This window comes from Lathamus discolor, chromosome W, assembly GCF_037157495.1.
Source record: "Lathamus discolor isolate bLatDis1 chromosome W, bLatDis1.hap1, whole genome shotgun sequence".
NCBI classification, from domain to species: Eukaryota; Metazoa; Chordata; class Aves; order Psittaciformes; family Psittacidae; genus Lathamus; species Lathamus discolor.
In genome coordinates, this window is record NC_088908.1 from 28,716,027 (window position 1) to 28,735,034 (window position 19,008).

At 44.6% G+C, this 19,008-nt stretch overlaps 1 protein-coding gene across 11 annotated transcripts in view; it reads left to right on the forward strand.

Annotated features, from left to right (window-relative positions):
- The window catches only part of LOC136004198 (zinc finger protein 423-like), a 394,537-nt gene that overhangs the window by 367,122 nt on the left and 8,407 nt on the right, over positions 1-19,008 (forward strand). The window contains exon 6 of one of the 11 annotated variants that reach the window (XM_065660481.1): positions 11,133-11,297. The exons of 9 other annotated variants lie outside the window; for them this stretch is intronic. In XM_065660481.1, the coding sequence (XP_065516553.1) occupies positions 11,133-11,297 (165 nt within the window). Of the gene's footprint in view, positions 1-11,132; positions 11,298-19,008 lie in introns of those variants that run through there. One more of the 11 variants, XM_065660479.1, reaches the window with a different exon arrangement.

Below are 19,008 nucleotides of genomic sequence, written 5' to 3' on the forward strand. Positions count from 1 at the left end.
GAGGTGTTGGGGGAGGGGGGCATCATTCCATCCCAACACACCCAGTCAGTTGCCAGAACGTATAATAAATGCTCGGAGCAATGTAGAGATATTCCAGCCGCTCCAGCCAACAAGACGGCTTCATTTGGAGCTCGTCTCAGATGCCCCTATACAAACGCCCGTGGCATGGGGAACAAACAAGAGGAATTAGAGATGTGTGCACATCTACGGGGATATAACATAAACGGTATCACAGAAACATGGTTGGATGGCTCCTATGACTGGAGTGTTGGAATGGAAGGTTACAGGCTCTTTAGAAAAGACAGGCCTGGCAGGCGGGGAGGGGGAGTTGCCCTTTATGTTAGGGATAGGCTGGAGAGTATGGGACTCTGTCTGGGGGCAGGTGAGCAGTTTACAGAGAGTTTGTGAGACAGGGTTAAAGGGAAAACAGATATGGGAGACATTACTGTGGGGATGTGTTACAGACCGCCTGATCAAGGAGAACCTGCGGATGAAGCACTCTACAGACAGATAGGAAAAGCCTCACGCTCACAGGCCCTTGTCATGGGGGACTTAAACCACCCTGATATCTGTTGGAATGACGGAATGGCTCGGCAGAAGCAGTCCAGGAGGTTCCTCGATTGTGTGGAAGATAACTTCCTTCTGCAAGTAATAGAGGAGCCGACAAGGAGAGGTGCCATGCTTGACCTTGTGCTCACCAACAGGGAAGGGCTTGTTGAGAATGTGGTACTCCAGGGCAGCCTAGGATGCAGCGATCATGAGATGGTCAAATTTGAGATCCTCAGGACAGTGAGAAGAGCGTGCAGCAAGCTTACTGCTATGGACTTCAAGAGAGCAGACTTTGGCCTCTTCAGAAACATGCTTAGTAAGGTTCCATGGGATATAGCCCTGGAGGGCAGGGGGGCCCAAGACTCTTGGTTGATATTCAAGGATCACCTGCTACAAGCTCAGGAGTGTTGCATCCCAACTAGAAGGAAGTGCAGCAGGAGAGCCAGGAGACCTCCTTGGATGGATAAGGAGCTGATGAAGAAAATTCAAATTAAAAAAGAGGCTTATAAAAAGGGGAAGCAAGGACAGGCAGACTGGGAAGTGTACAGGGATGTTGTGTGGGAAGCTAGGGACCAGCTTAGGAAAGGTAAGGCCCAGTTAGAATTAAACTTGGCTAGGGATGTGAAAGGTAAGAGGAAGGGATTCTGTAGGTACATTGCAAATATAAAACAGATTAACGACAACGTAGGCCCCCTCCGGAAGCAATCAGGAGAACTGGCTACACAGGATTTGGAGAAGGCTGAGGTTCTCAATGACTTCTTTGCCTCGGTCTTCACTGGCAAAGGCTCTGACTGCACAACCCAAGTTTTGGAAGGCAGGCGCAGGGACTGTGAGAATGAAATCCTTGGTCCCACTGTAGGAGAAGGTCTGGTTTGAGACCATCTTAAAAATCTGAAAGCGCACAAGTCCATGGGACCTGATGAAATCCATCTGTGGGTCCTGAAGGAGCTAGCAAATGAAGTTGCTAAGCCACTGGCAATCATGTTTGAAAAATCATGGCAGTCAGGTGAAGTTCCCAACGACTGGAAAAAGGGAAATATAACCCCCATTTTCAAGAAGGGGGAAATGGAAGACAAGGGGAATTACAGACCAGTCAGAGAAGGCTGTGTGGAGATCTCATAGCAGCCTTCCAGCATCTCAAGGTGGCCTATAGGGATGCTGGGGAGGGACTCTTTATTAGGGACTGTAGTGACAGGACAAGGGGTAACGGGTTAAAACTTAAACAGGGGAAGTTTAGACTGGATATAAGGAGGAAGTTCTTTACTGTGAGGGTGGTGAGGCACTGGAATGGGTTGCCCAAGGAAGTTGTGAATGCTCCATCCCTGGCAGTGTTCAAGGCCAGGTTGGACAGAGCCTTGGGTGACATCTTTTAGTGTGAGGTTTCCCTGCCCATGGCAGGGGAGTTGGAACTGGATGATCTTAAAGTCCTTTCCAACCCTAACTATTCTGTGATTCGATGATTCTGTAAGTGATGCCAAATACAATTTGTCACCACCCACGAACCGATACCCAGCCTGACCCGAGCAGCGATCTGGGCATTCTGGGTGACCCCCTCCAGTTTCTATACAGGGCATGACGTGCTGTGGTATGGAATCCTCTTTGCTTGGTTTGGATCAGGTGTCCTGCATCAGAGCCCACAGGAGAGATAAGAAGAAGTTTAGGGATGGAAAATTAATTTTGTTATGCCAACAATTAACAAGCACCTTTTCTTCATTCTTTACCACACTGTCACAAATTACCACTGTGATAGTATTTAGCAGCTCCTCAGGTGAATTAAACAGAACAGTCCAGGTAGATGACGTCAACTGCTCTACCCCTGTCCATCAGTTCCGTAGCCCCATCAAAGAAGGCCACCAAATTGGTCAGGCAGGATTTCCCCTTAGTGAAGCCATGCTGGCTGTCACCAAGCCCCTTGTTGTTTTTCATGTGCCTTGGCATGCCTTCCAGGAGAATCTGCTGCAAGATTTTGCCAATCAAACCTTCTTTGCAGTTCTGAACTAGGAGTTGTATTTTAATATAGGTTTATGCTTTACACATAACATATGCCACATAATGGGTGCTGAAAGTTATATTTGTGGTGTAATTCACAGTAGGGAAAGATACCTCCTTAAATGCTTGCATAGAGTATCGCTTTAAGGAAATTATGACTGAGCAGTGGCTTTCAGAGGAGTCCTATGGAGGATTTTCTTTTGCCACATTGCTTTTTCCAAGAAGCCATCACATAACCAATGAAGTATTTGCATTTAAAGGATTAATTCCTACTATTTGCTTGTGTACTGTTAATCTTACCATTTCCTCCTAAATGATTACAATTGATCAAAAGTAAGGTAACAGATATAATAAACAATGCACAAGTAATCCATGTACCAAGGGAGCATGGTGCCTGCCAGGTCTTTCCTAGTACAGGTGTTCAGGTGTTTTATTGCCTGATATGAATAAAGGGCTTTCTTTTCTGTTCAGATTTGGAGATACGTCAAACCACTAGATTAAGGGAACTTTGCTGGAGGAATTTGATGGCATTTCTTAGTGCCCAGTTTCTTTAAATGTATCCATATCGAAAGAAGAGTGGCTACTATGGTTCATTGGCTTGTAGGATTATATTTTAAAATGACAATAGTGTGTGTGACTTTAACATAGTAGAATAGACCAAAATGTTCTAACTTACTAACACATAGAGATAAAGGAATGTTTGGCTGATGGGGGAAGGAACATCATGAGACTGATAACAACTGAGGAGACAGTAATGGTACCCAGTTATGGGTACCACTGCCTCCAAAGGGGGCACCCTTAATAGACCAACCGAGAACCATAGATGAATCAATGCTAGAAAGAGTAACCAGGATACCACATCCTCTCAAGCGCTAACTAACACATGCCATTAACAGCACAATAGCCAATATTGATCCCCCCCACAAGACCAGATATTGAGCACATCCTGTTAACCCGACTCAGGAGTGCACACTAGGATCATTAAAATCTGCACAAGGAACTCGGTAAACCCAAGGCCTGACTGTTTACCAAAAACATAGCCTTCAGCTAGACAAGTATTGAAGGTGATGCCTGCCCAGTGACACCACATTTAACAGCCGCAGTATCCTAACCGTGTGAAGGTAGCACAGTCAATTGTCCCATAAATCGAGACTTGTAGGAACAGCTAAACAAGGTCTTAACTGTCTCCTGCAGATAATCAGTGAAACTGATCTCCCTGTGCAAAAACAGGGATAAATACATAAAACAAGAAGACCCTGTGGAACTTTAAAACCACTACACACCAAACTAAAACCTACCAGGCCCACTACCTGAAGTACTGGCCAATATTTTTAGGTTGGGGCGACCTTGAAAAAAAACAAATCCTCCAAAAATAAGACCAGACCTCTTAACTAAGAGCAACCCCTCAATGTGCCAGTAAAGAACTTCTTCCTTACATCCAATCTAAAATTCTCCTGTTTAAGTTTTAACCCATTGCCCCTTGTCCTACCACTACAGTCCCTAATGAAGAGTCCCTCCCCAGCATCCCTATAGCTCCCCTTCAGATGCTGGAAGGCTGCTATGAGGTCTCCACGCAGCCTTCTCTTCTCCAGGTTGAACAGCCCCAACTTTCTTAGCTTGTCTTCATATGGGAGGTGCTCCAGTCCCCTGATCATCCTCATTGAGCAACCCTTCAACGTGCCAGCAGCAACCAGACCCAATGAACCAAGCTACCCCAGGGATAACAGCGTAATCTCCCCCAATAGCCCCTATCGACGAGGAGGTTTGCCACCTCCATGTTGGATCAGGACATCCTATTGGTGCAGCCGTTCCCAAGGGTTCGTTTGTTCAACAATTAATAGTCCTATGTGATCTGAGTTCAGACCAGAGTAATCCAGTTCTGTTTCTATGACCAACCTTTCCTAGTACAAAAGGATTGGAAAGGTAGGGCCAATACCCCAAGCACACCCTCTTTTTAAGTGATGAACTGAACTAAACCACCAAAAGACCACACCCCCTCCTCCTAGAAAAGGACTGCTAGTGTAGCAGAGCCCAGCAAATGCAAAAGACTTAAACCCTTTACCCAGAGGTTCAAATCCTCTCTCTAGCTCCCAACCATGATCTGATCAAACATCCCTCCAGACTACCCCATTATATCACTAGCCTACATAATCCCCATCCTAGTTGCTGTAATATTCCTTACATTAATTGAACAAAAAATCCTAAGCTATGTACAAGCCCGAAAAGGACCAAACATTGTTGGCTCCTTCGGACTACTGCAACCTATAGCAGGCAGAATTAAACTATTCATCAAAGAACCTACCCACCCCTCTACATCTTCACCACTTCTATTCATCACAACCCCAATACTAGTCCTCCTCCTTGCACTAACAATCTGGACCCCTCTTCCATTCCCCCTCATAGACCTAAACCTAGGCCTTCTCTTCCTCCTAGCCATATCCAGCCTAGCAGTCTACTCAATCCTATGATCAGGCTGAGTCTCAAACTCCAAATACGCCCTACAAGCAGTAGCACAAACAATCCCATCTCCTACGAAGTAAAATTAGCTATCATCCTCTTATCTGTAATCATATTAAGTACGGCTCAGACCACAGTAGAACAACAATCAACGGCAGGCACACTGGCAGGTACATTGGCAGGTACAGTGAAACTTCATGTACCTACCACCAATCCTAACTGGGACCCTAATCGGGATCAGGAGAGGCAGGCTTTGAAACAGTATCAGAGGTTGATTTTATTCTGTATTAAGAATGTGGCCCCCAAGGCAGTGAACTGGTCTAAGCTATATGAAATAAAGCAAGATATAAATGAATCACCCTCTGGATTTATGGAAAGATTAAAAGAGGTGATGCATAATTATACTAATATTGATCCTGAATCAGAGGAAGGAAGGAGAGAATTAGGACATTTAATAAAAGGTCAATCCACAGAAGATATAAAGAAAAAGGTACAAAAGCTTAAGGGGGAGGACAAATATGATTTGGGAAAAATAATTAATGTGGCCTGGGAGACCTATTGCAATGGATCACTATTGCCCTGGTGCAAGTTCCCTGAAATGGTTCAAATGGTGGTGGAAAGGGGCTTGAGCCCCTGATTATTACTATATATATTATTAATATAGTTAATGTAATTATTAATATAATACAATATTGTGGGTTATAGTGTGTCAGGTTTCAACTAGGAATTTGTTATTGTATATGTGGGGGCATAAGATAAGCTCCAGACTAAAATTGGAATATTTAGGAAAAATCTGTTGGCTGTAACAATCACTTAGGAAAGCAGGAAAGGGGGGAGTGGCCCGGCAGGAGAAGAAAGAAGGATTACATAGACAGGTTTGTGAACAGACTTGTCACTGTTTAAGCCCAGACCAGAACCACACAGCCACTTGCTCACTCCCCCCATTCTTCCCCACCCCTCCCCACTCCCAGAGGGATGGGGAGGAGAATCAAAGAATGCAAATCCCTAAATCCCATGGGTTGAGATAAGAGCAGTCCAGTAACTAAGGTATAACACAAATCACTACTGCTACCACCAATAATAATAACGATAAGGGAAATAACAAGGGGAGAGAATACAATTGCTCACTATCTGCTGACTGATACCCAGCCTGACCTGAGCAGCGATCTGGGCCTCCTGGGTAACTCCCCCCAGTTTCTATACTGGGCATGACGTCCTGTAGTATGGAATACCCCTTTGTCTAGTTTGGGTCAGGTGTCCTGTCTCTGCTTCCTCCCGGTTTCCCTGTGCCCCTTGCAAGCTTACTTGAATAAGAGTAAAATTTTTCTTCCAAACAGCCCTATGTGCTTGTAACACAAATATTTTGGTGCTTCTGGGCTCAAGTGTCCATACAGTCAGTGAGAGAAAAGCAAATCTATGGTGTTTTGATGAAGTTGCAGTAGATATTTTTCCCTGGAGGAGCGTGTGGATGGCAGGACAAATTGGACCTGAAATGTGGCTCGATCTCAAGGCAGTACTTTTACTTAATGTAACTTTTGCTGCATTTCAGAAGTTGTCTGCAACTTAGATGCTAAACACCAGGAGCTTCTTGCTGGAAACAAGCTCTTCCTAAGTTTCATATGAAGCACTGACAAAATCACGTGTAGAATTAATTTCCTGCAAGTAAAATACATTTTTTCTTTTAAACTGAATTTTTATCTTTGCATTTTGGTTGTTGATAGGCTTTTCCGAGTCTGTTATCAATCCTTCCCTTTTCTTTTTTTCTTTTTTTTCTTTTTTTTTTTTTTAATGTTAGTCCTCCTTTAAAATCCTGAAAACAACCTAGTCAGTTATCCTAGCAGATTTGGCTAGCATTTCTTAAAAAAATATTGCTATGGTGCTTGGAGTATTGTTAATTTTAATTATTAGCAGTTACAAAGCTAATAAATTACAAGAATACAAAAATCTATTCCAGCCATATTGCTGAGTTTCATTCAGACACAGACAGATAATTATAACTAACAGTAATTAAAAATTAAAAGATTTGTAGGCATATACCTATCATGCTGTCTGCCTGAATGTTCTTTATGGACTGCAAAACCACAAGTTTTCTCTCTGATCTGTTGTCACAGTAGGGAAGAGTTTTACTTATTAGGTCTTTGGTTTTCAATATGTATGTTTAAATTCAGGGGAGGAGGAATATATGGCTGCTTAAAAATTTGGGTTTAGGAAGAGGCTCTCATAAGGTCCAAAGCTAAGACACGCTATCGTAGACTATGTGGGCCTGTTGCTGGTCTCTTGAGGTTCTCTGTGGGTAATGCTGGAAGTTTCTTAGGCCTGACATGCACAGAGGTTATTGCTACATGTGAGGGCTGTTCATGCTCATGTACTTCTTCATGATTTGTCAGTACCTTCTTCCACAGCACAGAACAAAGTGGTACTTCCTGCACGTGCGAATGCTGTTGGAACAGCTGTGTCATCCAGACTGCATGGCCTCTTTGTGTGGCCACTTCTGCAGAAATACAACATGGTGCAGAAATCTTGAATTGCCCTATGCTTGACATAGTGACAAAGCGTAGCGCTTTTTTTTTTTTTTCATTTGGGAAGATGATTCTGATCAATATATTGTTGCATTATTATCCCTGAGGTCTCTCCAGTGAGACACAGAAAGATCTCTCAGGTCTGTAAAGAGTCATCTGAGATGAAGCTTGGAAATGTAGCATGTCTTATGACAAAAAACCCTCTTTCATTTCTTACACCATTAACACTGTTCTGTGGCTGACCCTGACTGACAAGGTGTTCAGAACTTTACATTGACATGCAGAAAACCCAGCAGCAATGCAGAGCAGGGGAAAAAGAAGGGAGCCAGGTGAAAGCCATAATTACAGTCATTAATGCACTTAAGTGCACCCAAGTGTCAATATGTGTGATCAAGTGTAAAGAGACATGTCATTCCATGTGTGGCAGCACTGGCACACAGAAGGGGCTTCCTACATCAGAGACAGCACTTGGACCCAGTGCTCAGGCTGCCCAGCTAAATGTGTTGTTACCTGTCATCTATGGCCTAGGGCAAGGGTCCAACCAACTTTTGCACAGGCACCATGACATCCCAATAGATGGGCAGGACGGTAAGCCTCCAAGACAATGTATATGCATCAATTGTGTTTATTGGCAGCACAATTCCTGGCTAGAAATGTCCAAGTGTCTATTTATTCTGAGATAAGATGCCTTTAGTTAATAGATATGGAAATGCAGCCTAGCTTTGAACTAATTATTTTATATACGTTGCAAAACAATGCAGAAACACAAATGGAAGATGTGCCGATTATGGGGAGCTGAGTTAAAGATCTGTCATGACACAGAGGCCCTCCTAAAATTGACTCAAAGTACTTCTGAGTACTGGAGACCAAATTTTGTAGGGACTGCACATAAATATAGAAATCACTGGTGCAATATATAACAATATGCAAGAAGCCAGCTTTTTACAATTGCAGGTTTTTCTTTGCACACAGATATCTAAGCTCACCACCCCTCTAACTGGTGGCGGAAACCATTTCTATTTGCATGGGTAAATGAGGGTGACACATTAATCCAGACCAAAGCGAGACCAGTTTACACATCTCGCTGTAAAGGTTTGTTTTCCATGTGACAGAAAGAGAAAAATTGCTTTATATTTCATAATATTGTTGCCCACCAAAAAGGGTAACTTATGGAAGCATCCAGAGAGGAGTCTGTATGCACAGATTAAAGGGTGTTTCCTTCTATTTGTTAGCTTTATTCAATTAACACTTGTTAGTGTTCTTGAAAGATGTGCTTTAAAGACCCTCTGAATATACAATTTGGTATTCATAAAGATCCAGACATACTATATGTAAATAAACAAAGCAGGAATGTTTTACTTCCCAATTATTTAATGCACTCCCATCTTATTGGAAGCTGAGCACATGTCGTGGTTCAAGCCCAGCCGGTAACTCAGAACCATGCAGCTGCTCACTCACTCCCCCTGTTCTTCCCTCCCCGCCACTCCCAGAGGGATAGGGAGGAGAATTGAAAGAATGTAACTCCCACGGGTTGAGATAAGAACAGTCCAGTAACTAAGGTATAACACAAGCCACTGCTGCTACCACCAATAATAATAATGATAAGGGAAATAACAAGGGGAGTGACTATAAAACTAAAAGGGGAAAAGAAAAAGAAAACAAAAAATCCCACAAGTGATACCCAAAACAATTGCTCACTACCTGCCAACCAATACCCAGCCTGACCCAAGCAGCGATCTGGGCCTTCTGGGTAACTGCCCCCAGTTTCTATACCGGGCAGGATGTGCTGTGGTATGGCATACCCCTTTGGTTAGTTTGGGTCAGGTGTCCTGTCTCTGCTTCCTCCCTGTTTCCTGTGCCCCTCCTCACTGGCAGAGCATGAGACTGAAAAGTCCTTGATTGGAGTAAGCATTACTTAGCAACAACTAAAAACATCAGTGTTATCAGCACTGTTCTCAAGCTAAAGTTGAAAACACAGCACTGCACCAGCTACTAAGGAGCTGGAGAAGAAATTAGAAATGGATTTTCTTTCAGGAAGACCAGATTGTACTATCTGGTCTGGCAATAACTATTACTAATGATGTTTAGAGGGAAATTAAGGATGAGAAATGCAAGTTGGCATTTCAGCAGTGCCACTCAGTAACATTGCATCAGAGCCCACAGGAGAGATAAGAAAAAGTTTAGGGATGGAAAATTAATTTTGTTATGCCAACAATTAACAAGCACCTTTTCTTCATTCTTTACCACACTGTCACAAATTACCACTGTGATAGTATTTAGCAGCTCCTCAGGTGAATTAAACAGAACTTTGAAATCTGTATTTCTGGAGTCACATGCACATGTTGGTTTGCTGAGCAATGGATGATAGAGGTTCAAACTGACCAGGGAGGGTGAAAACGAGCTCTTGAATGTGTGGTAGCATGAATATTCTGTGTGACTTCTCTTCAGATCTCTGTGGGGTTTATAGCTGTGAATGAATTAAGCTCACCAGCGCTTTTTCTGAGGTAACTTTTTTCTGTTTTACACATTTGGAAAGGCAGAGGTTGAACAATATAGCCAGATCCTTGCAGGAAAATTTTGGAGGAGCCAAATGTAGAGCCTTGGAAGCCTCAGGCCTTTTATTCATAAGTCATTCATATGTTCACAAGGTGAAATTCCTGTCCCCACAGGAAGGTGGCAAGAAGCCCCATTTCCCACTGCTCTGCGTAAAGCCACAGAGCAAAGGGGCTGTAAGCTGTAGGTCTGTGAGCATGGCCATTGGCATAGCTGACTGTATGGGGAAAGCAGATCTGGGTACCATTGCTTGTCCCTACCAGGCTTGGTAGCACATGCCTTTCTAAGCAGGACATTGTCTTTAAATTAGAAACAGAACATTTGTATAATATGTAGGCAAATTTAAAAAAAAAAAAAAAAAAAATTCTCTCCAAAAAGTCTTGTCATAATTATTATTTGCTGGTGGGAAAAAATCTCTAATACAGCCCCTTTGATTTTCTTCTGCTGTGGAACATTGTTTGGGGTCTGAGCATGTATTAGCTCTAATTTGCCCTGCGAGTGTCACTAGCATCCAAAGGAACTGACTTCATTTTTCAAAGGAAGAGGGATGCTGTACTGGAAAGGGCAGAGCATAAACATTATTTAAGGAAAATAGTGGAGCTTGATCAGCCTCCATTTTAAAAAGCTCATGAAGGGTAGTATACTCCATCCTTTCAAAACTTCAGTCTCTTCATTTGCTTGCTGTTAGAGCAAGACAGGGATGCTTGTCCAGACATAACAGTATATGCCTGAGTGTTTTCACAAGAAATGTCTAGATCATTAAATATAATAGGTCTCAGCTGCAGTTTTGATCACTGAGGCATGCACACGGTTCATCACAGCAATTAGGCATGTCTTCGTAATTTATCTTTATGCAATTTGTTGTCACTTTTAGAAAGCTGAAACTTATATTGCATGTGCTGCAGAAGCTATTTCAGATAAAATATTCTGTGTTTGCTGTTGGAGATCAAGGCTTCACTAATAACAAAAACATGGAGCAGTGTATGTTTCTGCTCCTGCATCTTGCAGAACCAGCAATAGTATCAACAGAGATCACCAGCCACATTAATTATTTATATATTTCAGTGAATTTCTTGTCTGCAGTAAAAGAGAGAGAAGCTTCAACATCAGACTGTGCCAAATTCTATCCTGCAGCCCATTCAGGAAACCTGAGGCAGCAGTCATTACACAGCCCATTGATTCGGAGAAATCACCAGGAACTCGCCAACAGAGTTTCAAGCTGACAAGCAGGTATTCTTTATTGCGGCGCCGGGAGACACAGGGGATAGCTCCTCCTAACGTGTGTCCCCCTATTGCTACACAAGCCGTCCTTATATAGCCACTAAGCATACATATTCATTACATACAGACATGCATATTCATGAGGCTACTTATGTATTACATCATCCTTCTAGAAAGTTTCCCCACATGCGTACAGAATTGTGGTGGTGGTCTCTGAGGGTCGTTTACTTCTTCCCACAATCTTCATCACTTCTGTCAGCCTTTGAAGCACGTGCAGTAGATGCTCATACCATCTTAATTGGTTCAGTAACATTGTACACATAATCATCCTGTCCTTCTATTTATCAGTTAGCATAGCTGCAGCCCATCCTGGACATCTGCTAGTTTCAGATACTCTTTGTCTACACATCCTGTTTTTCTATCCTGTTTTCTTACACTTATTTTTGTACTAAGGTCATAAGGACCTAAAACTACATCGAGTGTGCCCTCAGCAAGTTTGCCGATGACACCAAGCTGTGTGGTTCGGTTGATATGCTGGAGGGAAGGGATGCCATCCAGAGGGACCTCGACATGCTTGTGAGGTGGGCTGATACCAACCTTATGAAGTTCAACCATGACAAGTGGAAGGTCCTACGCCTGGGTCGGAGCAATCCCAGGCACAGCTACAGATTGGGCAAAGAAGAGATTCAGAGCCGCTCTGCGGAGAAGGACTTGGGGGTGCTGGTCGATGAGAAAATGAACATGAGCCAGCAGTGTCTTTGCATGAAATCACCATTGTTTAAAATGTAGTATCTCGCTTTTTAGAAGACAGATTTTTCTGAGACGGGTGACACTCGTAATAGAGTATCACTGGCTGGAAAATCCCATTTTTTAAACAGTTACATTCACACACATACTGCAGTGCTGTTGCCTCACTGTTTTGTCTTGTGATGTCTTGGAGGAGATGGCTCTTGTTGGTGGTACTTTGGTCCCTCTTTTACTTATGGGAACAAATCATGCTTGGCTCTTTCACACTACTAGTTCCTTCGGGGTTAATTCCTCAAGGCAGTGGGCAGTGAGCTGAGCACAATCCTGTCTGCAGCTTTCTGCTGTGCTGGCGGTATGTATACTAATGGGGTGGCATGCAAAGTATTTCTCTGACTGTGGTATTGCTATTTTATAGCAGAGACTTGTATTGGAGGATTTTTATGCCCCTTTTGAAATCAGAAACCAGCAATAACAGCAATCACATTCAAGGAAACACGTCACTGACCAGCCATTTTGTCAGCCCAAGCAGTATATGGGTGCCATATGACAGGAATTTTTATCTGCCTCTAAGAAAAATGTATCCATAACACATGGCAATAAGATTTTCCAGGTCAGTATTCCGTTAGAGGGAATTTTACTTTAGTTGACACATTTTAAAAGAACTGCCAATAGAAGGACTGTGATGTGATGTAGCCTGGCTGTGGGTAGGTGCTGCTCACGTGAAGTCTGGCTGTCCACACCTGCTTATTTGGTCCAAGAAACCTGATTCAGCTGTAACTTCCATCTTTCAATGGAGAATGGTGCCTAAGTAAAGAGTACAAGATGTACCCCTGTTAATATTTGTGTTAAAATTCATGGATAAGGCTGAAACTGTTTTATACCTGGTCCTTAACACCAGGAATACCTAACTGGTGCAGAAAAAAAAAGCTACAAAAAATCTGATGGTGTTCAGTGACCCTTTCCATATTGCAGAACAGCACAACAAGTTAAGGAGTCAGGTTTAGGTTCAACTTTGAAGTTCCTGGCTTTTTTGGAGTTATATTCTGTCCTGGATTCAGCAATAGAAGTCATTTTTCTCCTTAGTAGTTGGTGCAGTGCTGTGCTTTTGACTTTCAGCCTGGGAACAGCGCTGATAACACCGATGGTTTTAGTTGTTGCTCAATAATGTTTACTCTGACCAAGGACTTTCTGAGTCTCATGCTCTGCCAGGGAGGAGGGGAAGCCAGGAGGAAGCAGAGACAGGACACCTGACCCAAACTAGCCAAAGAGGTATTCCATACCACAGCACGTCATGCCCACTGTATAAACTGGGGGGAGTTGCCTGGAAGGGCGAGATCACTGCTCGGGTCGGGCTGGGTGTCAGTCGGCGGGTGGTGAGCGGTTGTATTCTCTCCCCTTGTTATTTCCCTTATCACCATTATTATTATTGGTGGTATCAGCAGTGGTTTGTGTTATACCTTAGTTACTGGAGTGCTCTTATCTCAACCCGTGGGAGTTACATTATTTCGATTCACCTCCTCATCCCTCTGGGAGTGGGCGGAAGAAGAAGGAGGGGGAGTGAGCGAGCGGCTGCGTGGTTCTGGGCTGCCAACTGGGTTTAAACCACAACAGTAGCGCCCGACTCCAGAGAGAATTGAGTCCAAGAATGGGACTCATTTCCAGAACAACCTTATAGACACTTGGGCCAAAGAGCATGGCACTGAGTGGGTATATCACATCCCCTACCATGCACCAGCCTCTGAGAAAATCGAGCTGTAAAAGGGGCTGTTAAAAACTGCACTGAGAGCAATGGGTGGTGGGAATTTCAAGCAATGGGATACACACTTAACAAAGGCCACGTGGTTGGCCAACACCAGAGGATCTGCCAACAGGGCTGGCCCAGCCCAGTCAGAACTTTTACATACTGTAGAGGGGGACAAAGTTCCTGTGGTGCACATGAAGAATTTGCTGGGGAAGACAATCTGGGTTATTCCTGCTTCAGGTAAAGGCTGATTGCACAAGCAATCCAGGAGGTTCCTCGATTGTGTGGAAGACAACTTCCTTCTGCAAGTTGATTCGGAGAAAACTCCAGGAACAAACTTGCCAACAAAGTTTTCAAGCTGACAAGCAGGTATTCTTTACTGCGGCGCCGGAAGACATGGGGGATAGCTCCTCTTAACGTGTGTCTCCCTGTTGCTACACAAGCCGTCCTTATATAGTCCCCAGGCATACATACATTACGCCATTTTCCAGAAAGTTCCCCGCACGCATACAGAATTGTGGTGGTGGTCTCTGAGGGTCGTTTACTTCTTCCAACAATCTTCATCACTTCTGGCAGCCTTTGGAGCACGCGCAGTAGAAGCTCATACCAGTTTAATTGGTTCGCTAGCACCAGAGACATAATAATCCTACTATGCTCCTACTTATCAGTTAGTTTAACTGTAGCCCATCCTGGACGCCTGCCATTCCCAGATACTCCTTATCCCTGTGTCCTGTTCCTCTAGACTGTTTTTCTTAAAACTGTGTCAACTATAACAATTTATCTTGTACAAGAATGCTCAGTGTGTTCTCTAGCTGCATTCTATTTTTTTTTCTATGTATCATGCACTTTAGTAATTTTCCATTGCTACTGTTACAAAGCCATCAAACTTAACATTACTTAAAACTGGTTCTAAAGGTTTATATATTCCATTTTGTGATTTTGTGTCCCCCTTGTCTCAAAGTAATAGAGGAGCTGACAAGGAGAGGTGCCATGCTTGATCTCGTGCTCACCAACAGGGAAGGGCTCATTGGAAATGTGACACTCCAGGGCAGCCTTGGATGCAGCGATCACGAGATGGTCAAATTCAAGATTCTCAGGACAGTGAGAAGAGCGTGCAGCAAGTTCACTGCCCTGGACTTCAGGAGAGCAGACTTTGGCCTCTTCAGGAACCTGCTTAGTATGGTTCCATGGGATATAGCCCTGGAGGGCAGGGGGACCCAAGACTCTAGGTTGATATTCAAGGATCACCTGCTACAAGCTCAGGAGTGTTGCATCCCGACTAGAAGGAAGTGCAGCAGGAGAGCCAGGAGACCTCCTTGGATGGACAAGAAGCTGCTGAGAAAATTTTAAAGGAAAAAAGAGGCTTATAAAAGGTGGAAGCAAGGACAGGTGGCCTGGGAAGAATACAGAGATGTTGTCTGGGAAGCTAGGGACCAGGTTAGGAAAGCTAAGGCACAGTTAGAATTAAACTTGGCTAAGGATGTTAAGGATAACAGGAAGGGATTCTATAGGTACGTAGCAAATAAAAGACAGTTTAGGGACAACATAGGCCCCCTCCGGAAGCTATTGGGAAAACTGGCTACCCTGAATTTGGAGAAGGCTGAGATTCTCAACGACTTCTTTGCCTCCATCTTCACTAGCAAATGCTCTGACCACAGCATCCAAGTCTTGGAAGGCAGATGCAGGGACTGTGAGAATGAAGACCTTAGGCTCACTGTAGGAGAGGATCTGGTTCAAGACCATCTTAAGAACCTGAATGTGCACAAGTCCATGGGACCTGATGAAATCCATCCGCAGGTCCTGAAGGAGCTGGCGAATGAAGTTGCTAAGCCACTGCCCATAATATCTGAAAAATCATAGAAGTCAGGTGGAGGTCCCGACGACTGGAAAAAGGGAAATATAACCCCCATTTTCAAGAAGGGGAAAATGGAAGAACCGGGGAATTACAGACCAGTCAGTCTCACCTCTGTGCCTGCCAAAATCTTGGAGCAGATTCTCCTGGAAGGCATGCTAAGGCACATGAGAAACAACAAGGTGCTTGGTGACAGCCAGCATGGCTTCACTAAGGGGAAATCCTGCCTGACCAATTTGGTGGCCTTCTATGATGGGGCTGCGGAACTGATGGACAGGGGCAGAGCAGTTGATGCCATCTACCTGGACTTGTGCAAAGCATTCGACACTGTCCCACCCAACATCCTTGTCTTTAAATTGGAGAGACATCAATTTGATGGATGAACCACTTGGTGGATAAAGAACTGGCTGGATGGCATCATGCAAAGTGTTGTGGTCAATGGCTCAATGTCCAGTTGGAGACCAATACTGAGTGTTGCCCCTCTGGGATCGGTGTTGGGACCGGTCTTGTTTAACATCTTTGTCGGAGACATGGACAGTGGGATTGAGTGAGCCCTCAGCAAGTTTGCCGATGACACCAAGCTGTGTGGTTCCGTTGATACGCTGGAGGGAAGGGATGCCATCCAGAGGGACCTTGACACGCCTGTGAGGTGGGCTAATGCCAGCCTTGTGAAGTTCAACCACGACAAGTGTAAGGTCCTACACCTGGGTCGGAGCAATCCCAGGCACAGCTACAGGTTGGGCAGAGAAGAGATTCAGAGCAGCCCCATGGAGAAGGACTTGGGGGTGCTGGTCAATGAGATAATGAACATGAGCCAGTTTCAGTGTGCGCTCGCAACTCAGAAAGCCAACCGTATCCTGGGCTGCATCAAAAGGAGCGTGACCAGCAGGTCAAAGGAGGTCATCCTGCCCCTCTGCTCTCGTGAGACCTTACTTGGAGCATTGTGTGCAGTTCTGGTGTCCTCAACATAAAGAGGACATGGAACTGTTGGAACAAGTCCAGAGGAGGCCACGAGGATGATCAGGGGACTGGAGCACCTCCCGTGTGAGGACAGGCTGAGAAAATTGGGGCTGTTCAGCCTGGAGAAGAGAAGGCCGAGTGGAGACATAGCAGCCTTCCAGCATCTGAAGGTGGCCTATAGGGATGCTGGGGAGGGACTCTTCATTAGGGACTGTAGTGACAGGACAAGGGGTAACGGGTTAAAACTTAAACAGGGGAAGTTTAGACTGGATATAAGGAGGAAGTTCTTTACTGTGAGGGTGGTGAGGCACTGGAATGGGTTGCCCAAGGAAGTTGTGAATGCTCCATCCCTGGCAGTGTTCAAGGCCAGGTTGGACAGAGCCTTGGGTGACATCTTTTAGTGTGAGGTTTCCCTGCCCATGGCAGGGGAGTTGGAACTGGATGATCTTAAAGTCCTTTCCAACCCTAACTATTCTGTGATTCGATGATTCTGTAAGTGATGCCAAATACAATTGCTCACGACCCACCAACTGATACCCAGCCTGACCCGAGCAGCGATCTGGGCATTCCGGGTGACTCCCTCTAGTTTCTATACTGGGCATGACGTGCTGTGGTATGCAATACCCCTTTGGTAAGTTTTGATCAGGTGTCCTGTTTCTGCTTACTCCCAGCTTCCCCTCCTCAGTGGCAGAGCATGAAAGACTGAAAAGTCCTTAATCAGAATAACCATTACTTAGCAGCAACTAAAAACTTCGCTGTGGTATCAGCACTGTTCTCTGACTGAAGTTGAAAATACAGCAGTGCACCAGCTATTAGAAAGGAGATAAATACCTTTTGCAACTGAACCCATGACAAGAGCATAATCTTCAGTGGCTAAAGCAAGGGTCATCTTTTGTCCTCTACCTAAAGTAATCCCTTTATAAAGTCAAGGCATAAAGATTTTTATCCTTAATCATTGCTCTTTGAGGGAAATAGTACCTCTGCACTAACGTGTGTGCTTGTGGATATATCATGAGGAATAATGGCTGAGAGATTTTTGGACCTGTTTGAATTCAAGAGATGCAAAACATTGAAAAAAGAATGCTGCAGATGGTATTTCATAAATACTTAGACACTAACTTCAGTTTGTAGCAATTTCGAGGTTTTGTTTTGTCTTTATATATGTTCAAATGTGAGACTTGAACCTTTGCTTCAAGTCAGTGACTGAATCTGAGCTTTAGTGTTTGTCTGGTGAGCTGTGTGTGTTGATAGTGGAAGGGTCTTCTCTTGTTCCCCTCAGTGCCCAACCATAAGGGGCAAAGGAGAGAGAACAGGAAGGAGGGAACACAGCCCCAAGGAGTCCCCAGCCAAGACCCTGATCCCTGGGCGTGGATCCAGACAGTGCCTGAAGGGGAGAAACCTGCACAGGGAGGTGGGGAAAGGCAGGGAGAGAAAATACATGGGCTCTCTCCCGTGTCTGGAGGAACCCCTGAATGTTGGGAGAAATACTGTGATTAATAGGTCACCCAGTGGCTCATCACCAGTTAAGTTTCATGTTGCTTGTTTGTTGTGTGAATTTGTTATCTCCATAATTTGTTGGAGCAGTCCCAGGTACAGCTACAGATTGGGCAAAGAAGAGATTCAGAGCAGCTCTGCGGAGAAGGACTTGGGGGTGCTGGTCGATGAGAAAATGAACATGAGCCAGCAGTGTGCGCTCGCAGCCCAGAAAGCCAACCGTATCCTGGGCTGCATCAAAAGGAGTGTGACCAGCAGGTCAAAGGAGGTGATCCTGCCCCTCTACTCTGCTCTTGTGAGACCTCACCTAGAGCATTGTGTACAGTTCTGGTGTCCTCAACATAAAAAGGACATGGAACTGATGGAACAAGTCCAGAGAAGGGCCACGAGAATGATCAGGGGACTGGAGCACCTCCCGTGTGAAGACAGGCTGAGAAAGTTGGGGCTGTTCAGCCTGGAGAAGAGAAGGCTGCTTGGGGACCTTATAGCAGCCTTCCAATATCTGAAGGTGGCCTATAGGGATGCTGGGAAGGGACTCTTGATTAGGGACTGTAGTGACAGGACAAGGGGTAACGGGTTAAAACTTAAACAGGGGAAGTTTAGATTGGACATAAGGAGGAAGTTCTTTCCTGTTAGGGTAGTGAGGCACTGGAATGGGTTGTCAATGCTCCATCCCTGGCAGTGTTCAAGGCCAGGTTGGACGAAGCCTTGGGTGGGATGGTTTAGTGTGAGGTGTCCTTGCCCATGGCAGGGGGTTGGAACTGGATGATCTTGAGGTCCTTTCCAACCCTAACTATTCTATGATTCTATTCTATGATTCTGTAATTTCTATGAAATTATTTGAGGATTGGTTTCTGTTTATTTTGATCTGGAAGAGGAGCAAGGCTTAACAGCCTTTCATCAGTCCCAGTCTCTGTATAACACTG